The sequence below is a fragment of the Procambarus clarkii genome, chromosome 41 (assembly GCF_040958095.1).
Source record: "Procambarus clarkii isolate CNS0578487 chromosome 41, FALCON_Pclarkii_2.0, whole genome shotgun sequence".
NCBI classification, from domain to species: domain Eukaryota; kingdom Metazoa; phylum Arthropoda; class Malacostraca; order Decapoda; family Cambaridae; genus Procambarus; species Procambarus clarkii.
In genome coordinates, this window is record NC_091190.1 from 14,585,972 (window position 1) to 14,603,847 (window position 17,876).

General features: G+C 40.5%; 1 protein-coding gene across 1 annotated transcript in view; it reads right to left on the minus strand.

The window, feature by feature from the left end:
• Nucleotides 1-193, minus strand: part of Fas3 (fasciclin 3) — an 875,420-nt gene extending 875,227 nt beyond the window's left edge. Inside the window, exon 1 of the mRNA XM_045746864.2 lies at nt 93-193. Within this exon, the coding sequence (XP_045602820.1) occupies nt 93-132 (40 nt within the window). The 5' untranslated portion in view covers nt 133-193. The remainder of the gene's footprint in view (nt 1-92) is intronic.
• Nucleotides 194-17,876: the final 17,683 nt, after the last annotated feature.

The window sequence follows — 17,876 nt, forward strand, 5'->3', positions numbered from 1 at the left end:
GCGGAACTTCTTAAGCATTTCTGGACGTATTTTACACTGGCAGCTCTTTACAAGACTCACACTGGAGAGGAATATAAGCAAACAGCACTCACCTATCAGGAGAACAGTCGAAAATGCAAAAAGCTTCCACATTTTCACACTAAAACAGGGAGCTCTCACTAGCGCACTCCGTCACGTCTATCAAAAGACTGTGCTTTGTTCCCGCCCTGGTTACGCTGGCTATTACGGTGCCATCTGGCGGCGACCCTCCCAACCCCGCCCTGACGTCACCACCCGCGCTCAACCATAGACACTGCCACTTTAGGATTTTATACCTTCTATACACTTCCTTACATTTGCTTTCTTCAAGTTTCCACGGCATATGAATTGGACAAGTCGGTTTTAACAATATGTGGGGAATTAATAAATGTATTAGAAGATATTCGCGAAATTAAAGTTGGTAAAATTGTTTTTTAGTTGCAATGATTCGGTGTAAGTAATTCAGTACATTAGCGGAACATTATATTAAGTCTCAAAGTGATCCAAAATATGAAATTATTTAATGATTTATTCTGTATCAGCGACAGGTACAAAAATGAATATGAAAATATTTCATTGAGAATTTCCGCTTACCGTTGCATTGTATATTTATGAACTCTTACCAACTTTCAAATCCTGCTCTTCTAGATTTGTTATAAGGAATCAAATACAACGTTGAGGCGATCAATTATTGCAGTCTATAAATTAATTAACATTTAACTTTAAGATTCTTTATGACACTTTAGAAGTGCATCCAAATCCTGGCTTGAGAACTACAACCTAAGAACCTCTCAAGGAAATCATATATAAAATAATAATTCATTGTCGGGGGACAGGAAGACAGCGTATATATGTATATGTTAGGCTTATATGGAGGCCTAATATATATTATATATTACACAAGGCCGAACTACTGACCCCTCCCTAGGATGCAACCCTTCAAGCTGAATAACTTCTGGGTACCTATAGTATTTACTGCTAGGTGAACAGGCGCATTAGGATATAGGAAACGCGCCCAACGATTTATGTTCTGCCAGGGACTCGAACCCGGAATTCCAGATTGTGAATCAACAGCGAACCCGTCTGCACTTCCGGGATCCATATTTATACAGTTAATAAAAATACACGAATAAATGTTATAAAGTTTATACGTGAAAAGCCCCTCTGATAGCCTACTCACAGTTACATCTCGATGTTTGCTGACATGAGTACAATGTTTGCTCTGATGGCCCTCTTTTAATTTTATCTATATCATTTTGAACACTCAAGGAGAGTTTGTAACGTTCAGGCATGCAGGTGAGTGCCTTCGTGCTCAAGGCTAACTATTGTGTAGACAGAAATAGAGTGAGGCATCATGACATATTAGATTAAAATACCCACTAGTTATTTTTCTTAGGTTTCAGTGATAATCAGTACTGAACAGACTCTCCGTCTGACTAAGTGCATCTCCAATCTCAAATTTCCAATATGTAACGCGAGTCGGGCTGGTTGTATTTTTTTTATAAAGTTTATTTCAGATTAAAGCAACACTAAAAATTCCACTGGTCTTTATTTAATATTTATATATTTTACTTATTTATTTCACCTATTTCATTATTTATTATATTTTTAAGTTTATTATAAAGAAATTAGTGCAATTATTTAATAATCGTCAATAAGCTTTGTTTGCATCAGCCAGAAATTCAGTTTCATATTGTGTGCCCCGTCTTATAACTGCTGGAACTTATATGAAACGTTACATGTACTAGTGGCAGTACAAGAATGTAAGAACTCTTGTATATATAAATAAATAAATAAAAAATATTACAGTTGAGTGCAACAGGAAGGTACATATCTCCCTCTTGCTAGATGTTTGTGAACCAATTGAAATACTCCGACCGGTCGATGGGGCTGGTTTTACTCCGGAAACCATTTTAAACTGGGTTAGGCACTGTTACTCCCTGCATACGGAGAATCGAACACGCGTCTGTTGGGCAATGTTTGCGTGATGCTACTATATCCTATTTTACCAACTACCAGTATTCAGATTTGTCTGAATATTTTAATACAGATTTATAGATATAGATAAATACTTAATATTTTTAATCTGGATTTGACGTCTTTGGAGCTGCATTATATTTATGTCTATAATTATTTTAGATAAAACTCTCGCTGGGGTTACAAGCATGCAGGAAGAATTCAATTTCTTTCTTTATTATGCACCCCATACCCATTCCGTGGGCGGTGGTGTAAAGGATTACAGAGGCACATAATCGGTTCAGGAACTGAACCCTCTAATTCGTTTAGCTAAGCAAATAACAATCCTTTAAAATCTCTAAAATATTTAAAAACCTAGACTACCCATAATCTAATTGACTTTTATCATAGTATGACTAAATCTTACTAGAGGAAGTTAGCTTATAGTTAGTTAATTATTATATCGTTACAAAAATTTTTGCCATGGTGTAAAAAAATATAATTTTATATTTTCTGGCTCAACGAAATTCCTACTTAATAAAATCATTCCCCGGGTGTTTGTGCGCAGCCGAGCCCGCTAATTACCACAAAGCACCACGAAAGTAACACAAAGCTACCACAAAATACAGCAAAGTTACCACTAAGTATCCTATGTCTTACTAATTATCACAAAATACCACAAATGTTAGGCTACGGACTTTGTGGTCATTTGGGGTATTTTCCAGTAATTAACAGGACGCAGCGGGCTGAAACCAAAGTGTTTAGCAGTTCTTGATCAAGGATCTGTTTTTATTTGTTCACTCGTCAAGCAGATGTTGACCAGACCACACACTAGAAGTTGAAGGGACGACGATGTTTCGGCCCGTCCTGGACCATTCTCAAGTCGATTAACATCTCATTCTCAAGCAGATTAACATCTGCTCGTCAAGCACATGTTAATCTTCATCTAATAACGACTGCTTCCTTCTGACTGGTCTATTACTTTTTAATTAGACGTTAATCTGCATCAAATAGCAGTTCCTTTAGAAAATCCACCAGGACTGTGAGGTGGCGCGAACCAAGGCATCACCAGCCGCATCTACTCAAATTAACAGCAAGCAGTTAGTTCCTTGCTGTTTGTTGATCTTTCATTTGAAACTGATGTAATGAAATGGTGATGGAAATTGATGTAAATATAATCTTTATATTGTATATTTTTAATAAAGAAAAAGTTATAATGTTTTCCAATTTCGCTCAATACCAGCCGTTTGTCTTAATTTATTTAATGAAGACAGTGCACAGAGAAGATGGTTATAGTTATGAGGGGGGAAAGTGATGAAGGATAGTGATGGCGGTGAAGGATAGGGATGGCGGTGAAGGGCAGGGATTGCGGTGAAGGGTAGGGAATGCGGTGAAGGATAGGGATGGATGTGATGAATAGGGATTGTGGTGAAGGGAAGGGATGGCGGTGAAGGATAGCGAAGATGGTGATGGGTAGGGAAGGTGGTGATGGGTAGGGAAGGTGGTGAAGGGTAGGGAAGGTGGTGAAGGGTAGGGAAGGTGGTGAAGGGTAGGGAAGGTGGTGAAGGGTACGGAAGGTGGTGAAGGGTAGGGAAGGTGGTGAAGGGTAGGGAAGGTGGTGAAGGGTAGGGAAGGTGGTGAAGGGTAGGGAAGGTGGTGAAGGGTAGGGAAGGTGGTGAAGGGTAGGGATGACGGTGAAGGATAGCGAAGATGGTGATGGGGTAGGGAAGGTGGTGAAGGGTAGGGATATTGGTGAAGGATAGAGAAAGTGGTGAAGGATTGGAAACATGTGCAAAAGGTACGGAATGGTAGGGAAGGTACATAGTGAAAGAGAGGGAAGTTGGTGAAGGGTTGACAAAAATTATTTAATATAGATCAATGACAAACAAAACGCCTTATTGGCATTACTACAAGAAGGTACATTGGGTTTGTGAGGATACATAGCATGGTATGTACATTCTTGCAAAGCCACTAGTATGCGCAGCGTTTCGGGTTTCAGGCATTTCGGGTATTACGCTTACAAACCTTTGTAAGCATGCATGGGAAGCGTATATGAAAGCGTACATTTCACGATATGCAGCTTTGTTTCGGCCCGGCTTACGCATGTGACCACGGCCGGGATGCTTGGCTGACCTTGACCGAGCCTTGCTACAATATACGTCACGGGAGGAATGATTGATTGATTTCTTTCTTTATTATGCACCCCATACCCATCCCGCGAGCGGTGGTGTAAATGATTACAGAGGCACATAATCGGGAGGAAGCATGAGGAAGATACAGTAGACGGTGAGCGAGTGAAGCATTAAGAGCGTGTTGTTCTTCACCCTCGGGTTATGTACGGACGAGAACCTCCCGAGTGACACACTCATGCATTTTCACCGTCTATGTGAGAAACTTTTAGCTTTACAACTTGCCGTTAATGCAGTCACTCCCTCCCCCTCCAGATTTCCCTCCTATTTCTTCTCTCACCAACTCTCCTAGCCATCTTGCACGCTCCCCCTCCCCCACACCTCCCCTCTCACCCAACATTTCTACCGACCCATATCCCTCCATCCTCCCACTCATCAATCTCCTATGCTACCTTAATTCTCCCTTCCCAAAGGTGTTACCGTACGCATGCGCTCTACACCTGATAGTTTTAATAATAAAACACACCCAGCCAATAAGATAATTAAACTCAACAGGTTTTTTATTACAGTTTGCAGAACAACGTAATAGTAAAAAAAATAGTAAATAACAATAGTAAAATTAGTAAAGTGTAAATAAACAAGAAAATATAAAGCTGCAAAGGGATATATTTTGTAGGTATGTCCATGCATATCCTGGGACCGACTAAAAGGCCTTAAATCTGTATTCTCTTGAACGCAGGCGGGAGATACATAATAATTTACACGTGGAAAATAGTAGAAGGGGCTGGTCCCAAACCTGCACACAGAAATAACATCACATGAGACCAGAAGGCATGGTAGGATGTGCAGAATACCCTCGTTGAAAAGCAAAGGTGCTTTTCTCAGGTACTCTGAGAGAGATCTCTATTAACATCAGAGGCCCGAGACTGTTCAACACCCTTCCACTACACATATGGGACATAACTGGCCGACCCCTCACAGTGTTCAAGAGAGAACTTGATAAGCACCTCCAAAGGATACCTGATCAACCAGGCTGTGACTCATACGTCAGGCTGCGAGCAGCTGCGTCCAACAGCCTGGTTGACCAGTGCAGCAACGAGGAGGCCTGGTTGAGGACCGGGCCGCTAGGACGCTAAGCTCCAAAACCATCTCAAGGTATGCAAAGTATTTCCTATTTATACCCATCCACACACCTTCAACCTGTGTTTGACACAATTCAGTGACCTAATTAATCTATTTTGCTCTCTGGTATATTGTTCTATAAATCTATAGAACAATAGATTCTATAGAACTATAAATTCTATAAATAAAAGTTTCTCAAATTGAATCGTGTTTCATATTATAGCTTGGGCTGACATTTTTAAAACCTTATTAAGTTACTTTTGTTGAAACCCTTGTGTATTAACTGAATTGACTGTAGGTGGCATGTACAAATATGGACTGATGTACCCCCAAAATATGTACTAATTGGAATACCATAAATGGCAGGCTAAAAAGTGGAACTGTAACTATCATCCTAACCTAATCTGTCGCAAGCAATCCTAGCCTTAATGTACGCCATCTTAGGTCTAATTTAGTATATATATATATATATATATATATATATATATATATATATATATATATATATATATATACTATATTAAGAAAGGCCTAAGAAAGTTACTTCTTTTTTGCCTTCTTTCTCTAGCCCTCTACACAATTAATAAAACGCAGTCTTTTTATTCTAATGTTCTTTTTTGTACAGGTACTTCATCCATATTAATAATAGATACTGTTATTTTTGAATGACAGATTGTGTACATTCAAATGGTCTAATAGTCTACACCCTTCTAGGGAATGTACATTTCTTCGTTGTTTCTGTGACTTACTATTTCAGCTGTGAATATTACTGTTCCTATTTCGTTATTGTTACTTTTACGGTTTCTTCCTCGTTACTGTGATTGTTAATGTTCCCAGCCACGTTACTGTGAGTTGCTCTTCATTATTAATAAATTGTTTGTCTATAGTGAGAGAGCAGCAGCCAGTGAGTAAACCCCTAAGAAGCAAATTTTAGCGAGGTCAATAATTTTACGAGAAATAAAAGATCAAACCACAATTTCGAACATTTTAGATCATTAGTGGTTTAAATTTCTCCTGAATTGGCAGTCTCTCGCGCATTACACTTGATTAAACAGATTGAGAGCGGGAAATGAGCCTGATTTATGTGTGTTCTGGCAGAACTGACCATTGGTCAGCTGGGCCACATATCTGGCCAAGACAAGAGCAGTGGTCAGCTGGGCCACCCAGTTGGGAAAAACAGAACCCGTGCAGATCAGCTGAACCGAATATCTGGTAGAGCAACACCAGTGGTTTAGTTAAGTCATATGACTGCCCAAGATAGGGCAAGGAAACTTTATGACATTGATTCCCGGAGCCAACAACTGACAGGTAGGCTGCTACACCCTTAACATACATATCGCCACTGACAGCACAGACAGTTTTTAACAGCTATATGCAAGTTATATTATTACAAATGAACCCTACTAGCGACACACGCACCGGATGAGGGACAACACATGTAAAGTCTTTTAGAAAATAGGACAATGGGACATCCGGTGATGTCACACCAAGGTCATTGTTGCCGGGCTCACACCAGGCCGCACGGGACTCTGCCACACTACAACAATATAACATTTTTTAAATGTAGAATTTTTTGTGTAAAAACTTTGAATGGACCTTTGTTTCTCATTAATTACAGTGTTTGTTTATAAAGCCGTCGTCGTTATAGATCATTCAGCATCATAATGATTTGTCTATGACCAAAGATTGGTTAGTAAGTCATCTTTAACAGAATGCGAGGCAACACGTAGGGTGAGGGACAAAATATTATGCTTTATAAATTAAATACAAGGCAAATAATATATACATATAAAGCACAAATCATATCTTACTGAATTTCCATCACGAATGTTAATAATAAAAGGATATAAGGTAGTGGTCATTAGTGCATTAAAGTGTGATCAGTGTTGCATGGAATGTATTGTAAGTTATTACAGTGAGGAGGATGTGTGAGTTTTGACGCCTCGTATACCAGAAGCCTCGTATACCTGAAGCCTCGTATACCTGAAGCCTCGTATACCTGAAGCCTCGTATACCAGAAGCCTCGCCCTCAGTAAACAACTAACCTACACCACTATTGTCCTCTTACAAATTACGTCTGAATTCGGCCGTTTGCCCGTATGGCTGAAAATGGACGTAATTTGAAAATGAAAAATAATAGAAAATAAATTTTGGATTTTTTTTTTCCAAAACAGCAAGTTAAGGGTCCTCTGGTAGGTTAGGAAGGCAAGAAGTTCTCCTAAGATTTCAAAACGTCATGAAAACCGTTAATTTAAAGATTCCTTTCATAACCTAACCGAGTTAGCCAGAGGACTCAAAACAGAAAACGGGACAGTACATCACTTTCGTGAGCAGATTTCATTTCAAATTACGTCCATTTTTGGTCATAGCGCTCATACGAGCGGAAAGCGACATAATTTTAAGAGGACAGGTTGCGTCCATAACAAACGACAACTCGTCACTACGACTCCTTAAATACTGCCCTGCCCTCTATGCTGGTCGTGTCCGCACTTTAGTGGGTGAAAGAGCTAAACGTATTATTTTGTGTATCTTTTCGAGCATTATGTGAGGAGCAATAAATATATACATACATACATACATACATACATACATACATACATACATACATACATACATACATACATACATACAAGAAAATATCCATGCTCAATAAATGTGGTTTCGGCAGGTGACAAGCGAAGGATACATTTATGAACACAGCCTACTAAAAGTACTAATGTGCAGGATATGACAAAATGTTGTCTCCCAAAAAGAGGAGGTTGGGAAAAATGGTTGTTAAAGCAAACTAAGATATATTTTATAAGTAAACCTGAATCAACTCTACATTGCCTACAAGCTGATATTAGTCCACTTAATTTATAATAATCCTAAAGGATTTGCGGGCACCACAAAAACGAACATAAAATAATTATTTGCTGATTTTCTACTGAAAATGTTCTTAAACAGTCTTACGTGTAAGGCACAATGCCGATACGGCTAAGAACTATTTCACACACACACACATTTAAGAGCAGAACTATTAAAACTTTTCAGTGGCACATTACATTCCTCCGCCCCCTCCCTCTCCCAAGACTTTTACTCCCCACGACGCTCTATTTCTCTTCAAAGCCCCAGAAGGAGCGTTGTGATTTGTTTTTTCATGTTTCTGTCGAGCTGCTGGTGGATTCCTCGTATAAACTCCCTTTTGTTTTGTCGTAGTAAGTTTTCCACGTGGAAGTATTTTGTGATAAATGCTCTGTTATTCTAGCAGAGTCTGTCGTTGTAGCACCCCAGCCTGACTTAAACATGGCAGTGACCACGAAAGCTTGGTTCATTAGCCTCCACCCTTGTACTTGGTGGCGACCGGTGACATGCTTTATATTGAGGTAAATTTAAAAAAAAACACAGTTAAAGACCTCTCCTTGTGGGAACGAAATATGTATCCTTCTAAGGGTTTAGCGTGTACAATAAATCCCAAGCTCAATATATAAGAATACAAAGACTGCTTGGAGCAGTCTTTCTTGCAAACATATGTTGCTGAATATGACCGAAAGGATAAGATTAATGATTCTAACACGAATCTTTTCAATATTTCTTATGTTTTTCTTCACTGTCGAGGGAATTAGAAAAATTAACTCACCAAAAGTTCATTTTCACTTGTATTTTTGGTCTGACGCCTAGGGATAGCGTTTCGCAAGGTCACCCCTTACATTCTCAAAGACTAATTTATCATGCTGTTAGAGGCCGCTAAAATAGAATCTCGAAGCTTAGTACTAAATCTGCCAAAACAGGTTGGTAGATTGCATTGGCAGATGGCATTTCTGATAGTGTTGATCATGCCTTTCTTTTCTTTATGATACGTGCAGTTTACGTGAAAGTTTTCGCCACTAACTCTGTTTTATAACCCTAGGTTACCGTGCACTTCCTCTGTGCAACGGTCTGTGAGATTGTACATTTACTGGAGACTACGAGAGGCAAAGAAAATCTCTTGAAATGCTAATCCTCAGAATTAATGTTTGCGTAAAGGTGATATAACACAAAAGCGGTCACGCGGCAAACTTTTTACGTAAATTGTGTAACTGCGGTTCAGGGCCGGTCTTCCTTTACAGTAAAAATACAAGTGAAAATGCCAGTTGTGCACCAGCATTCTATCGCTCCGTGCCAGTATGTGGGCCTGTTCACGTGTAAAAAAATTTGTTTTTGTTCAGTAACTGCGTCGACTCCTTTAATAATGCGTAGGAGTTGAGCAAGTAAATTCATCTGAATTTACTTGAAGGCCACCATCTCTCTAGAAGCCTCGGCGAGGACAGGAAGCCAAAAACCCTCCAATTTGTCCTGATGATTTTATAGAGTTCGATCTTAAATGCAGCAGCGTTGTGGCATTTACGGCTTCGGCGGGTAGGCGGGTACATGGATTTATCACCCTATGGTGAAAAAGCATCTCTCGTTTTCTGTCATACATTGTGGCTTGTTGAACTTGAAACTGTTGTTCCTTGTTCATGTTATATCTAACCTTTTGAAGAAGTGGTCTGGATCAATTAATATCCTCCAGAGTGTTCAGTATTTTAAAAGATTCGATGAGAACAACCCTGCCAGGTCAGGTCTGTAGTGTTGTTAGTTGAGTGGCTGTCAACCGTTCCTGGTATGAGAGTTGATTTAGACCAAGAATGATTTGTCGCCTGGTGCTGAACTTTCTCGAGAGGAAATGTTATTTTTCCGAAAATGAGGTCTCCGTGCTTGGATATAATAATCCAAGTGGAGTGGGGGGGCACCAGAGATTTATTTATACAGTTGTTAAACAACCTTGTTTCTTTTCCTTTAAGTCAAAGTAATGATCAAAAGAAGGCACCAAACCACCAAGAAGACTATATGCCTAGCATCTTCAGTAAAGCGTGACTGTAAAATGAACTTAAACTCACGGTAAACAATAACAATGTACAGTATATAGGTTCGAACCCTCATCAAGGACCTTGTGGATTTGCTCATTTATTATATCACGTTATTGTGATTTCTGTGTGTACAATATATAAGTTCCCTGAGGCTCCAAGAAGCAACAAGGGTGAGGCTAAATATCATTGGAGACAAAGCCAGGGACGAGCTAACAGGCAATGGAACATGCAGCACTGCAAAAGAGGCAATACTGCTCCTGCAGTGAGGATGAGGCTAACCATATTTCTGGCAGTTTAACTTACCGGGTATATATGAAGATCTAGATGATATAATGTAAAATGTATATATACTATGGACTCTGTTGCTTTGACCCGTGAGCACGAAGATGCCACTGTGTAATTAACATCCAGCAGGATCGGGGGGTGAGGGGGTGGATATTTTAGCACCACATAGGGTGGGGACTAGCTCTAGCTCTATACGCAGACTACGCAACATTTCATATAGCCTATGTGTAGCTGCATAAATGTGGATGTACCTATGTTAAAAAAATCTTCGTAAATATTGACAAAAACACGATTAAAGTGTATAGCTCTTGTAGCCTCATTAATATAAGATATTCAATTATTAAAACAATATTGCGGTAAAATTGTGACAATAGTTGGAGCGCATGTTAGGTCATGCATTAAACGGTACGATAATTCATAATTTAACTTAATAAATAGCACACAGTAAGCTTAAAATAATGAAGCATGATCTCATTATTCTAATTAAACTCAGCTTAATATACTTCATCCATGCCTAACCCCAAAGTAAATTAAATGATCTCTTAGCAAACCTACAATACTTATTTTTACAACTATATCTTTAGGTAAGAATTTCTTGTGTTTGGTCGTTAGGATATAATTAGGCAATGTACAGAATTTAATTTTGTTTCATATAAGAGCAGAATAGGCAAAGTTGAAACCTCGGTAATTCTTGATTAATAAATAAAATAAACAAAATATATTGGTATTGTCTATTGGTATTGTCCTTTAGCTTTCTCTACAGAGACTTCTAGGACTGTATGTGACGGGAGGTGGGAAAGATAAAGGCTGGGTATAACTTTCAGGAAGTTAATAGCTGCGGATTGAAAAATTAGACAGCATCGAATTATTTTAGCAACAAGCCTGCGTTTCGGGGGAAAACACTGTGATGTGAGTATAACCCAACAGGGTGTAATTATGTAGACATGAAGAGGCGGGGGATACTACTTGAACATTTATATCACTCAGCCCTGAATTAGCAACTGGGGAAACAGCTCTCGCTTTCCCCTTTATTGGTGTGGCTAGACTCCTGGGCCATTTCCCAAACTTTGCTAATACTGAAAAACACGGTGTCGCCTGCATCTTTTAGAACGCCGTTGCCGGAAACGTAAACAGTGGTATGAGCTTGTTATGCAACCCGTCCTTCTACAAATTACGTCGCTTTTCGCTCGTATGCGCACTCAGGCTAAAAAAAGGAAGTAATTGAAAATAGAATCGGCTTGCGAAAGTGACGTACTGTCCTGTTTTCTGTTTTGGGTTCTCTGGCTTAGGCTGTTAGGTTAGGAAAGAAAACTTTCACTTAACGGTTTTCATGACGTTTTGAAACCTTAGTTTCTCCCCTCCTAAGGAAGTTTCTGCCTCCTAAGGCAGAACTTCCTGTCCTTAACTTGCCGTTTTAGAAAACAAATAAACTCAAAATTTATTTTCAATTTCTTCATTTTCAAATTACGGCCTTTTTTGGCCGTAGCGGATATGAGCGAAACGCGACGTAATTTGTAGATAGGCTATTCTTCTACTTGATAATAAGTAGATAATTTGTAAGAGGACGGGTTACAACCACTAGATCATAACTATGTAGTCTAGGCGGTCTTTCCACCGCCCCCATCCAGTGAGGAGCAGCGGAAAGGCCACAATCACTAAGGTCACTTATTACCTACAGTTAGCAAACTGCAGGTATATTTGGCTAAAATATCTGGTAGTAGGTCATATGTCTTGAACACTTGTTATAGAGCTGTCTCTAAATTAACATATCATTTTGCACTCCATCGCATAATGACGGAGTGCGCGAATAATATTTAGCTGGCGGTTTACATTTGGTCAGACCTTCAGCAGCAAGTAATGCAAATTCAGAGAAATGGGGCGGTGGGAGATACAGAGAAACCTGAACTACTTATAGCTGTCTATGCCGAGCAGTTGTAAAATTTAGGAGTCTGCTGATGTTATTGGATGATCCATAGATGTGTGGCTCTTCTTGCATGATAGAGTGATCATAGACTGAATTACTATTGCAGACTTAACCCCTTGGTGTATCATTGTTCTCAGACTGCTTATGGCAATCTAAGGTTATAATCAACTTCTTTGAAGGCAGATTCTTTAGCTAAATCATCAACTCTATCATACATTCGGAGGCCAACATGATATTGTGGCCAAGCATAATAACTAAGGCGGCGCTCTACGTTGAGAGCCTAAGGTGTACAGAACTAACAGGCTCACCTTACGCCTGTAGTCTTCTTAGGTAGAGGTAGAAACCATTCTCGTCTGCGGATGTTGATGAAGGAGGCGGGGCAAGGTTCTGCAGACTGGCGAGGTCCGGATGTACACTAGTAGGGAATGATCCGAAGTAGAATGGACGAAAGGTGAAGCGGTCTACCTCGTAGATGTGGGTTACCCGCTCTGCCGGGGGCGCGCGGCCCCGGGGGTGGCGCAGCCAATCACCGTCCAGTATAACAGGGAGGCGGAAAAATGCTCCCGCCGGCGGGCAATTTAAATGTGGCTCCCTCCACAACGAGATGGAATCCACATGCAGTAACTCTTGTTACCATCATTATTAATTTTGAAATACTTACCCGAGAGCTACTAACACTAGTGACCTCGATGAGGACAGGAAGCCGGCGGCTTGTCGAAGGTCCCGCCATTTGCTTTAATGTGTGTACATTAGACACGGACATGTTACAAATGTCTTAATTAATTTAGCACAACTAACTGTCAAAAGAAGACGGTTAGCGCAACTAAGGATGATAATCACTTCCAATTAATGTGTCATGTTTGGAGACTTGTACACATTTGAGTGCAAATAGTTCAGCTTGAAGACTAGAGGCTCAGTTGCTTACACAGTCTACCCACTCAAAATATGAGCCATCACCCATTGTCAGAACAACTGCATTTCCAGCTGTACCTGTATATACTATTTACCTTACTGTTTACTGTTCTGTCAGGGTACCTAAAGAACTTAGACAACCGTAATTCTGTAGTCGAATCATCTTCAGTACAAGGGAATTTTAAATAATTAATTTTGTTGGGGGTCAGGAAGCCTAATGTGTATGTACTGTACTGTGGTTGTATTGAGGTCCCCCAAGGTCGAGCTATTGACTCAGACCCAGGATGCAACCCTGACAACAGTTGCCTAATTCCCGGGAATCGAATCCTGGATCCCTGATTGTGAGTTGAGAAAGAAGCCAGGATGAGAAAGGAGAAGTTAAATGATAAGGGACGTGGGAAGATAGGGGTGGAGATAAAGATAATAAAAATGGGTATTTTAGATGAAGAGGGAGGTAATGTGGGAGGCAAGAAAATTGAAATTCGGAATGTAGAAAATGAGATAATGTAGAAAAATCGTTGATGTAGGTGGGAAAGCAAGATAGAGCTATTGAAAGCAAGGATGGGGTGGTAAAGATAAATTCACGAGATATCTTGGCTTAGTCAAACATTTCCCACCGTAAATATAGAACAGTATACTAGAAATATAGTATACACATACTAAGTATGATCAGGATCAGTGAAATCGGGGTCATAGGGCATAGGTAAATCTAGCAAGGACGATGGAGTCATGGGATCAGTAGGATGGACCAGAGGCGGACTGACAGAGTGGAGTGGGAGGAGGCATCAGAGAGGGGCGGTCAAGGGAATCAGGGGGAGGGGGGGACAGAAACATGTGAGCGCACCTCAACAAGAGCAGCATCCGAGAGACAATCAAGGGAACCTCCATAGTTGGGAAAAGGGGGAACTGCCACGAAAATGGGGTGGGAATACAGGGATAGAGTGAGTTGGAAGGGGAGGGAGAGAGCGATGCCTTCTTACCCGGCAAGTAGGAAGGAGAGGAGCCAGGATTACGTTTCTGATGTAGTCACAGGTGTACCAGCAGCATTGTGCTGGGTGACAGTCTCAACAGGAGAAGGAGAACGGAAACGGTCAACATGAAGATGGCTGGAAGGAGGAGGGAAAACAGCCTGGTCTGACAGGCGGTGTGGAAGGCCAAAAGACAGAGGGGAGGTCTAAGAAGGAGGATTGGGCAAGAAAAGAAAGAGGGCACAGGAGACAGGTAAGGAAGGAAGGAACTAGATGGAGAACCAGGAGGATGTCCCTCTGGCTCAGAATGCAAAGGAGCAGGTGAGATGGAGGTGTCTGGGTCCAAGGCCTGGAAACGGTTGCAAAACTGAGAAAGTGGGAAAGTGGGAGAGGGAGAAGAGAAGTGAAATGCAATGCACGAGCATGAGACGTACCAGAGAAAAAGAGAAAGCTGCGTACTTGGCGTCTCGCCTGAGGAAAAGATAAATGATCGCGATGTTTCAAACTGAGGATGGCTCCCTCAAATTTGTAGTGCATACATGTGCGGGAGAAGGTGCGCCCACGTCAATTGATGCAGTGAGCTTCGGAAAAAGAGCACCGTCTTAGAATGACCAGAGTCGACACACAAGGGGCATAGACACACCTAACTTGTGTATTTGAAGGGTCTATATGCCCAAATCTCCAGCACCAACTGCAGAGTCGAGGAGAGGGAATGTACTTTTGAACAGAGCATCTGGCACCAGCAAGAATTACAGCAGACAGAAGAGACCTATCATCAAAAGTGATCGCAAAGAGGCTGACGATGACCACGAGGGGGTCAAGTGAATGTATCAATCTGGAGGATAGAATGGCCTTGGGCCTCAAGGACTAAGGCGCGTCTGGGATCATCCCTGATGTAGGTTCGAACCCTCATCACGGTCCTTGTGGATTTGTTCATTTGATGTATCACACTATTATGATTTGTGTGTATGGAATGAATTGTGTGCATACGACTGCGGAGGTGACAGCGCTAAGCACCCCCAGTAAGGGGGGAGGGGTAAAAGGTGCAGTTGTTACAATGAGAGACGGAGCCACTCCAGGTGATGAGGTGGGTACTGGGGGCTTGGGGCTCAACCTTGCCACAAAGGTAGGAGGGGAGCAGAGAGGGGTAGTCTGCAGAATCAGAAGCGGCTAGATCTGGGCCCAATGTAGCAGCGGCTACAGAGCCCGGCCTTCTATCACAGTTTGGGGGCCTGGTCGCCCACCCCACGAGTGTGAAGTTAAAAGGAGGGTCAGATATCAGCATATAAACAAACAGGTAAGAATTTCATCCACAAACAAGCCCTCATACCCACTATGGAGCCACAATTAGAGGATAAGACACCCGACAAGATGGGGTCCCCCCCACGGGTGCATCGTGGGTATACGCCCTACAATCCCCACCTTAAGAACCATCAGTCCGTCGAGATCGGGCTCGGCAACAAAGGCAAAGATTGACAATAAAAGTGTCCCCTCGCTTGACAACGTCGGGTACTACAGTTTTACGGGCGAGAGTGAGTGCCTCCCCAAACACCCGGTGTCAAAACAGAAGACAACATCTGAAATAATAATCAAGAATGGCAAAAAGTTGGTGGGAAATGACAATCATAAGGGAGAAGTGGGGGGAAGAAATTAAACATAAGGAAGAGGAAAAGACATCCAGCACAATTAGTGAAGATGGCAGCAGGAGCATAAGGCTTCAAAAGGACAGAGAACTGTCCCATGGTGCATCACACTCCGGCAGCCGCCCACCAAGCTTCATGATGACAATGGGCTGGGGAAGTGCATGGATAAGTTGAGGCTCAGCAGGCATTATATATATATAGTGCTACAGTCTTCCAGGCTTGGTGCTTTCTTTTGATAGTTACTTATTTACTTGACAGGCATTATAACCAAACTAATGAAGGGATTATGGGTTCAAATGCAGAATTGTTAACACATTACGGTTTAAGTATATTACCTTAACTGACATGTTGGAGTCATTATTGTGTCCTTTAACTCAAAATCATCCAGAGGAGTTTCATGTTATTATGTTTTTTTATTCTTTTAATCAACATTTTCAGTTTTCTTATGTAAATTTATAACCTCAATAAACTTCTCAACTCTCAAATCTATGAATTTCTTTATTTTGAATCACAAACCTTAGTATTAAATTTTTTTGCTCATGGTGAGAGACATCTTTAGTTGAATCAACTAAGAATAGTTGATGGCTTTAGCTCTTTCATTAATTATTTTATTAAATATTAAATTTCATAATACATTTCATTAAATATTATATATACACAATTAATTAAATTAATTCAGGCTCTACCAATATAACTAATGAAGGTGCCCGTGCATGGCCCAGTGTTCCAGTTCCATTTTTCAACTTTAGTTAAATGTTCACATGTCTCATAGTGACCAAGGACCAAGACAATTTCCATTGTATTAAACACAAATCACATTATCATCACCTTAAAGTCATTAGCATCTTGGTGCTTACCTATCAATCAGTGACTAAAATTAAGCGAGATGTAGCTCTTTATGTCCCTCCTCCTAGCTGTTTATACTTGGCATGCCAAATACCTCTCAACATTAATGTTTTTATTTTATTTCTTTTTAAAACTGTGAATGGAATTGTCTTCAACAACCTCTTACAGTACTTCAGTATATTCAACTTCCTGACCAAATCGAAATGAGAACTTCCGTACATCTCTTCGACTCAATTACAAGTCCAGCTGCCACCGACTTCCCATTATCCTACCACAATTAAATGGGCTTCCGTTATCCACTTTATCTATTCTCAAGATCTTGTACATAGTTATCATATCCCCTCTGTTTTTTTCTTTTCTAAAGTTGTGGAAGTGAGTTCTCTCAACCTGTCTTCAAAGCAGAAGTCTCTCAATTCTGATAATCTAGTTACAAACCTCTGAACTTTCTTGTTTCTGTCATGCTTCACAAGGTTTTGGTTCCATGCTGGAGCTGCATACTTGTAATTGTCTTATGTAGGCAGTGTGTAAGACTTGATAACCTCCTGTTTAGCTTCTTAAATGACTTTCTGATGTTTGTTAACTTTCCCTATGCTGTTGATGCTATCCTGTTCACATAAGCTTCTGGTGTTAGTGTTGGGATTATGTCTACTCCCAGGTCTTTTTCTCTTATTGTTTCTTATAATTGCCTTCCCCTTATGGTATAGTTAAATACAAATCTCCCATCTCCCTTACCCATCTTTGTGAAGGATATAAGATGACATCCATCACTCCTCAAAATTGCTTTCCATTTTTCAGACCTGTGACAAATTGTCACATTTCCCTATGCTGTTGATGCTATCCTGTTCACATAAGCTTCTGGTGTTAGTGTTGGGATTATGTCTACTCCCAGGTCTTTTTCTCTTATTGTTTCTTATAATTGCCTTCCCCTTATGGTATAGTTAAATACAAATCTCCCATCTCCCTTACCCATCTTTGTGAAGGATATAAGATGACATCCATCACTCCTCAAAATTGCTTTCCATTTTTCAGACCTGTGACAAATTGTCACAACTCTAGATAATGAGTTGGCAATCTTCAAGTAACTAATTCCTAAGCTGTCCGAGGCAAAGGTCAGAGCAAAAGTTGAGAGGAATAATAACCATTTTCTATACTTTGGGATCAAATGCAATTAGAAAATAACACTACCATAGGATAACAAAAAAAAG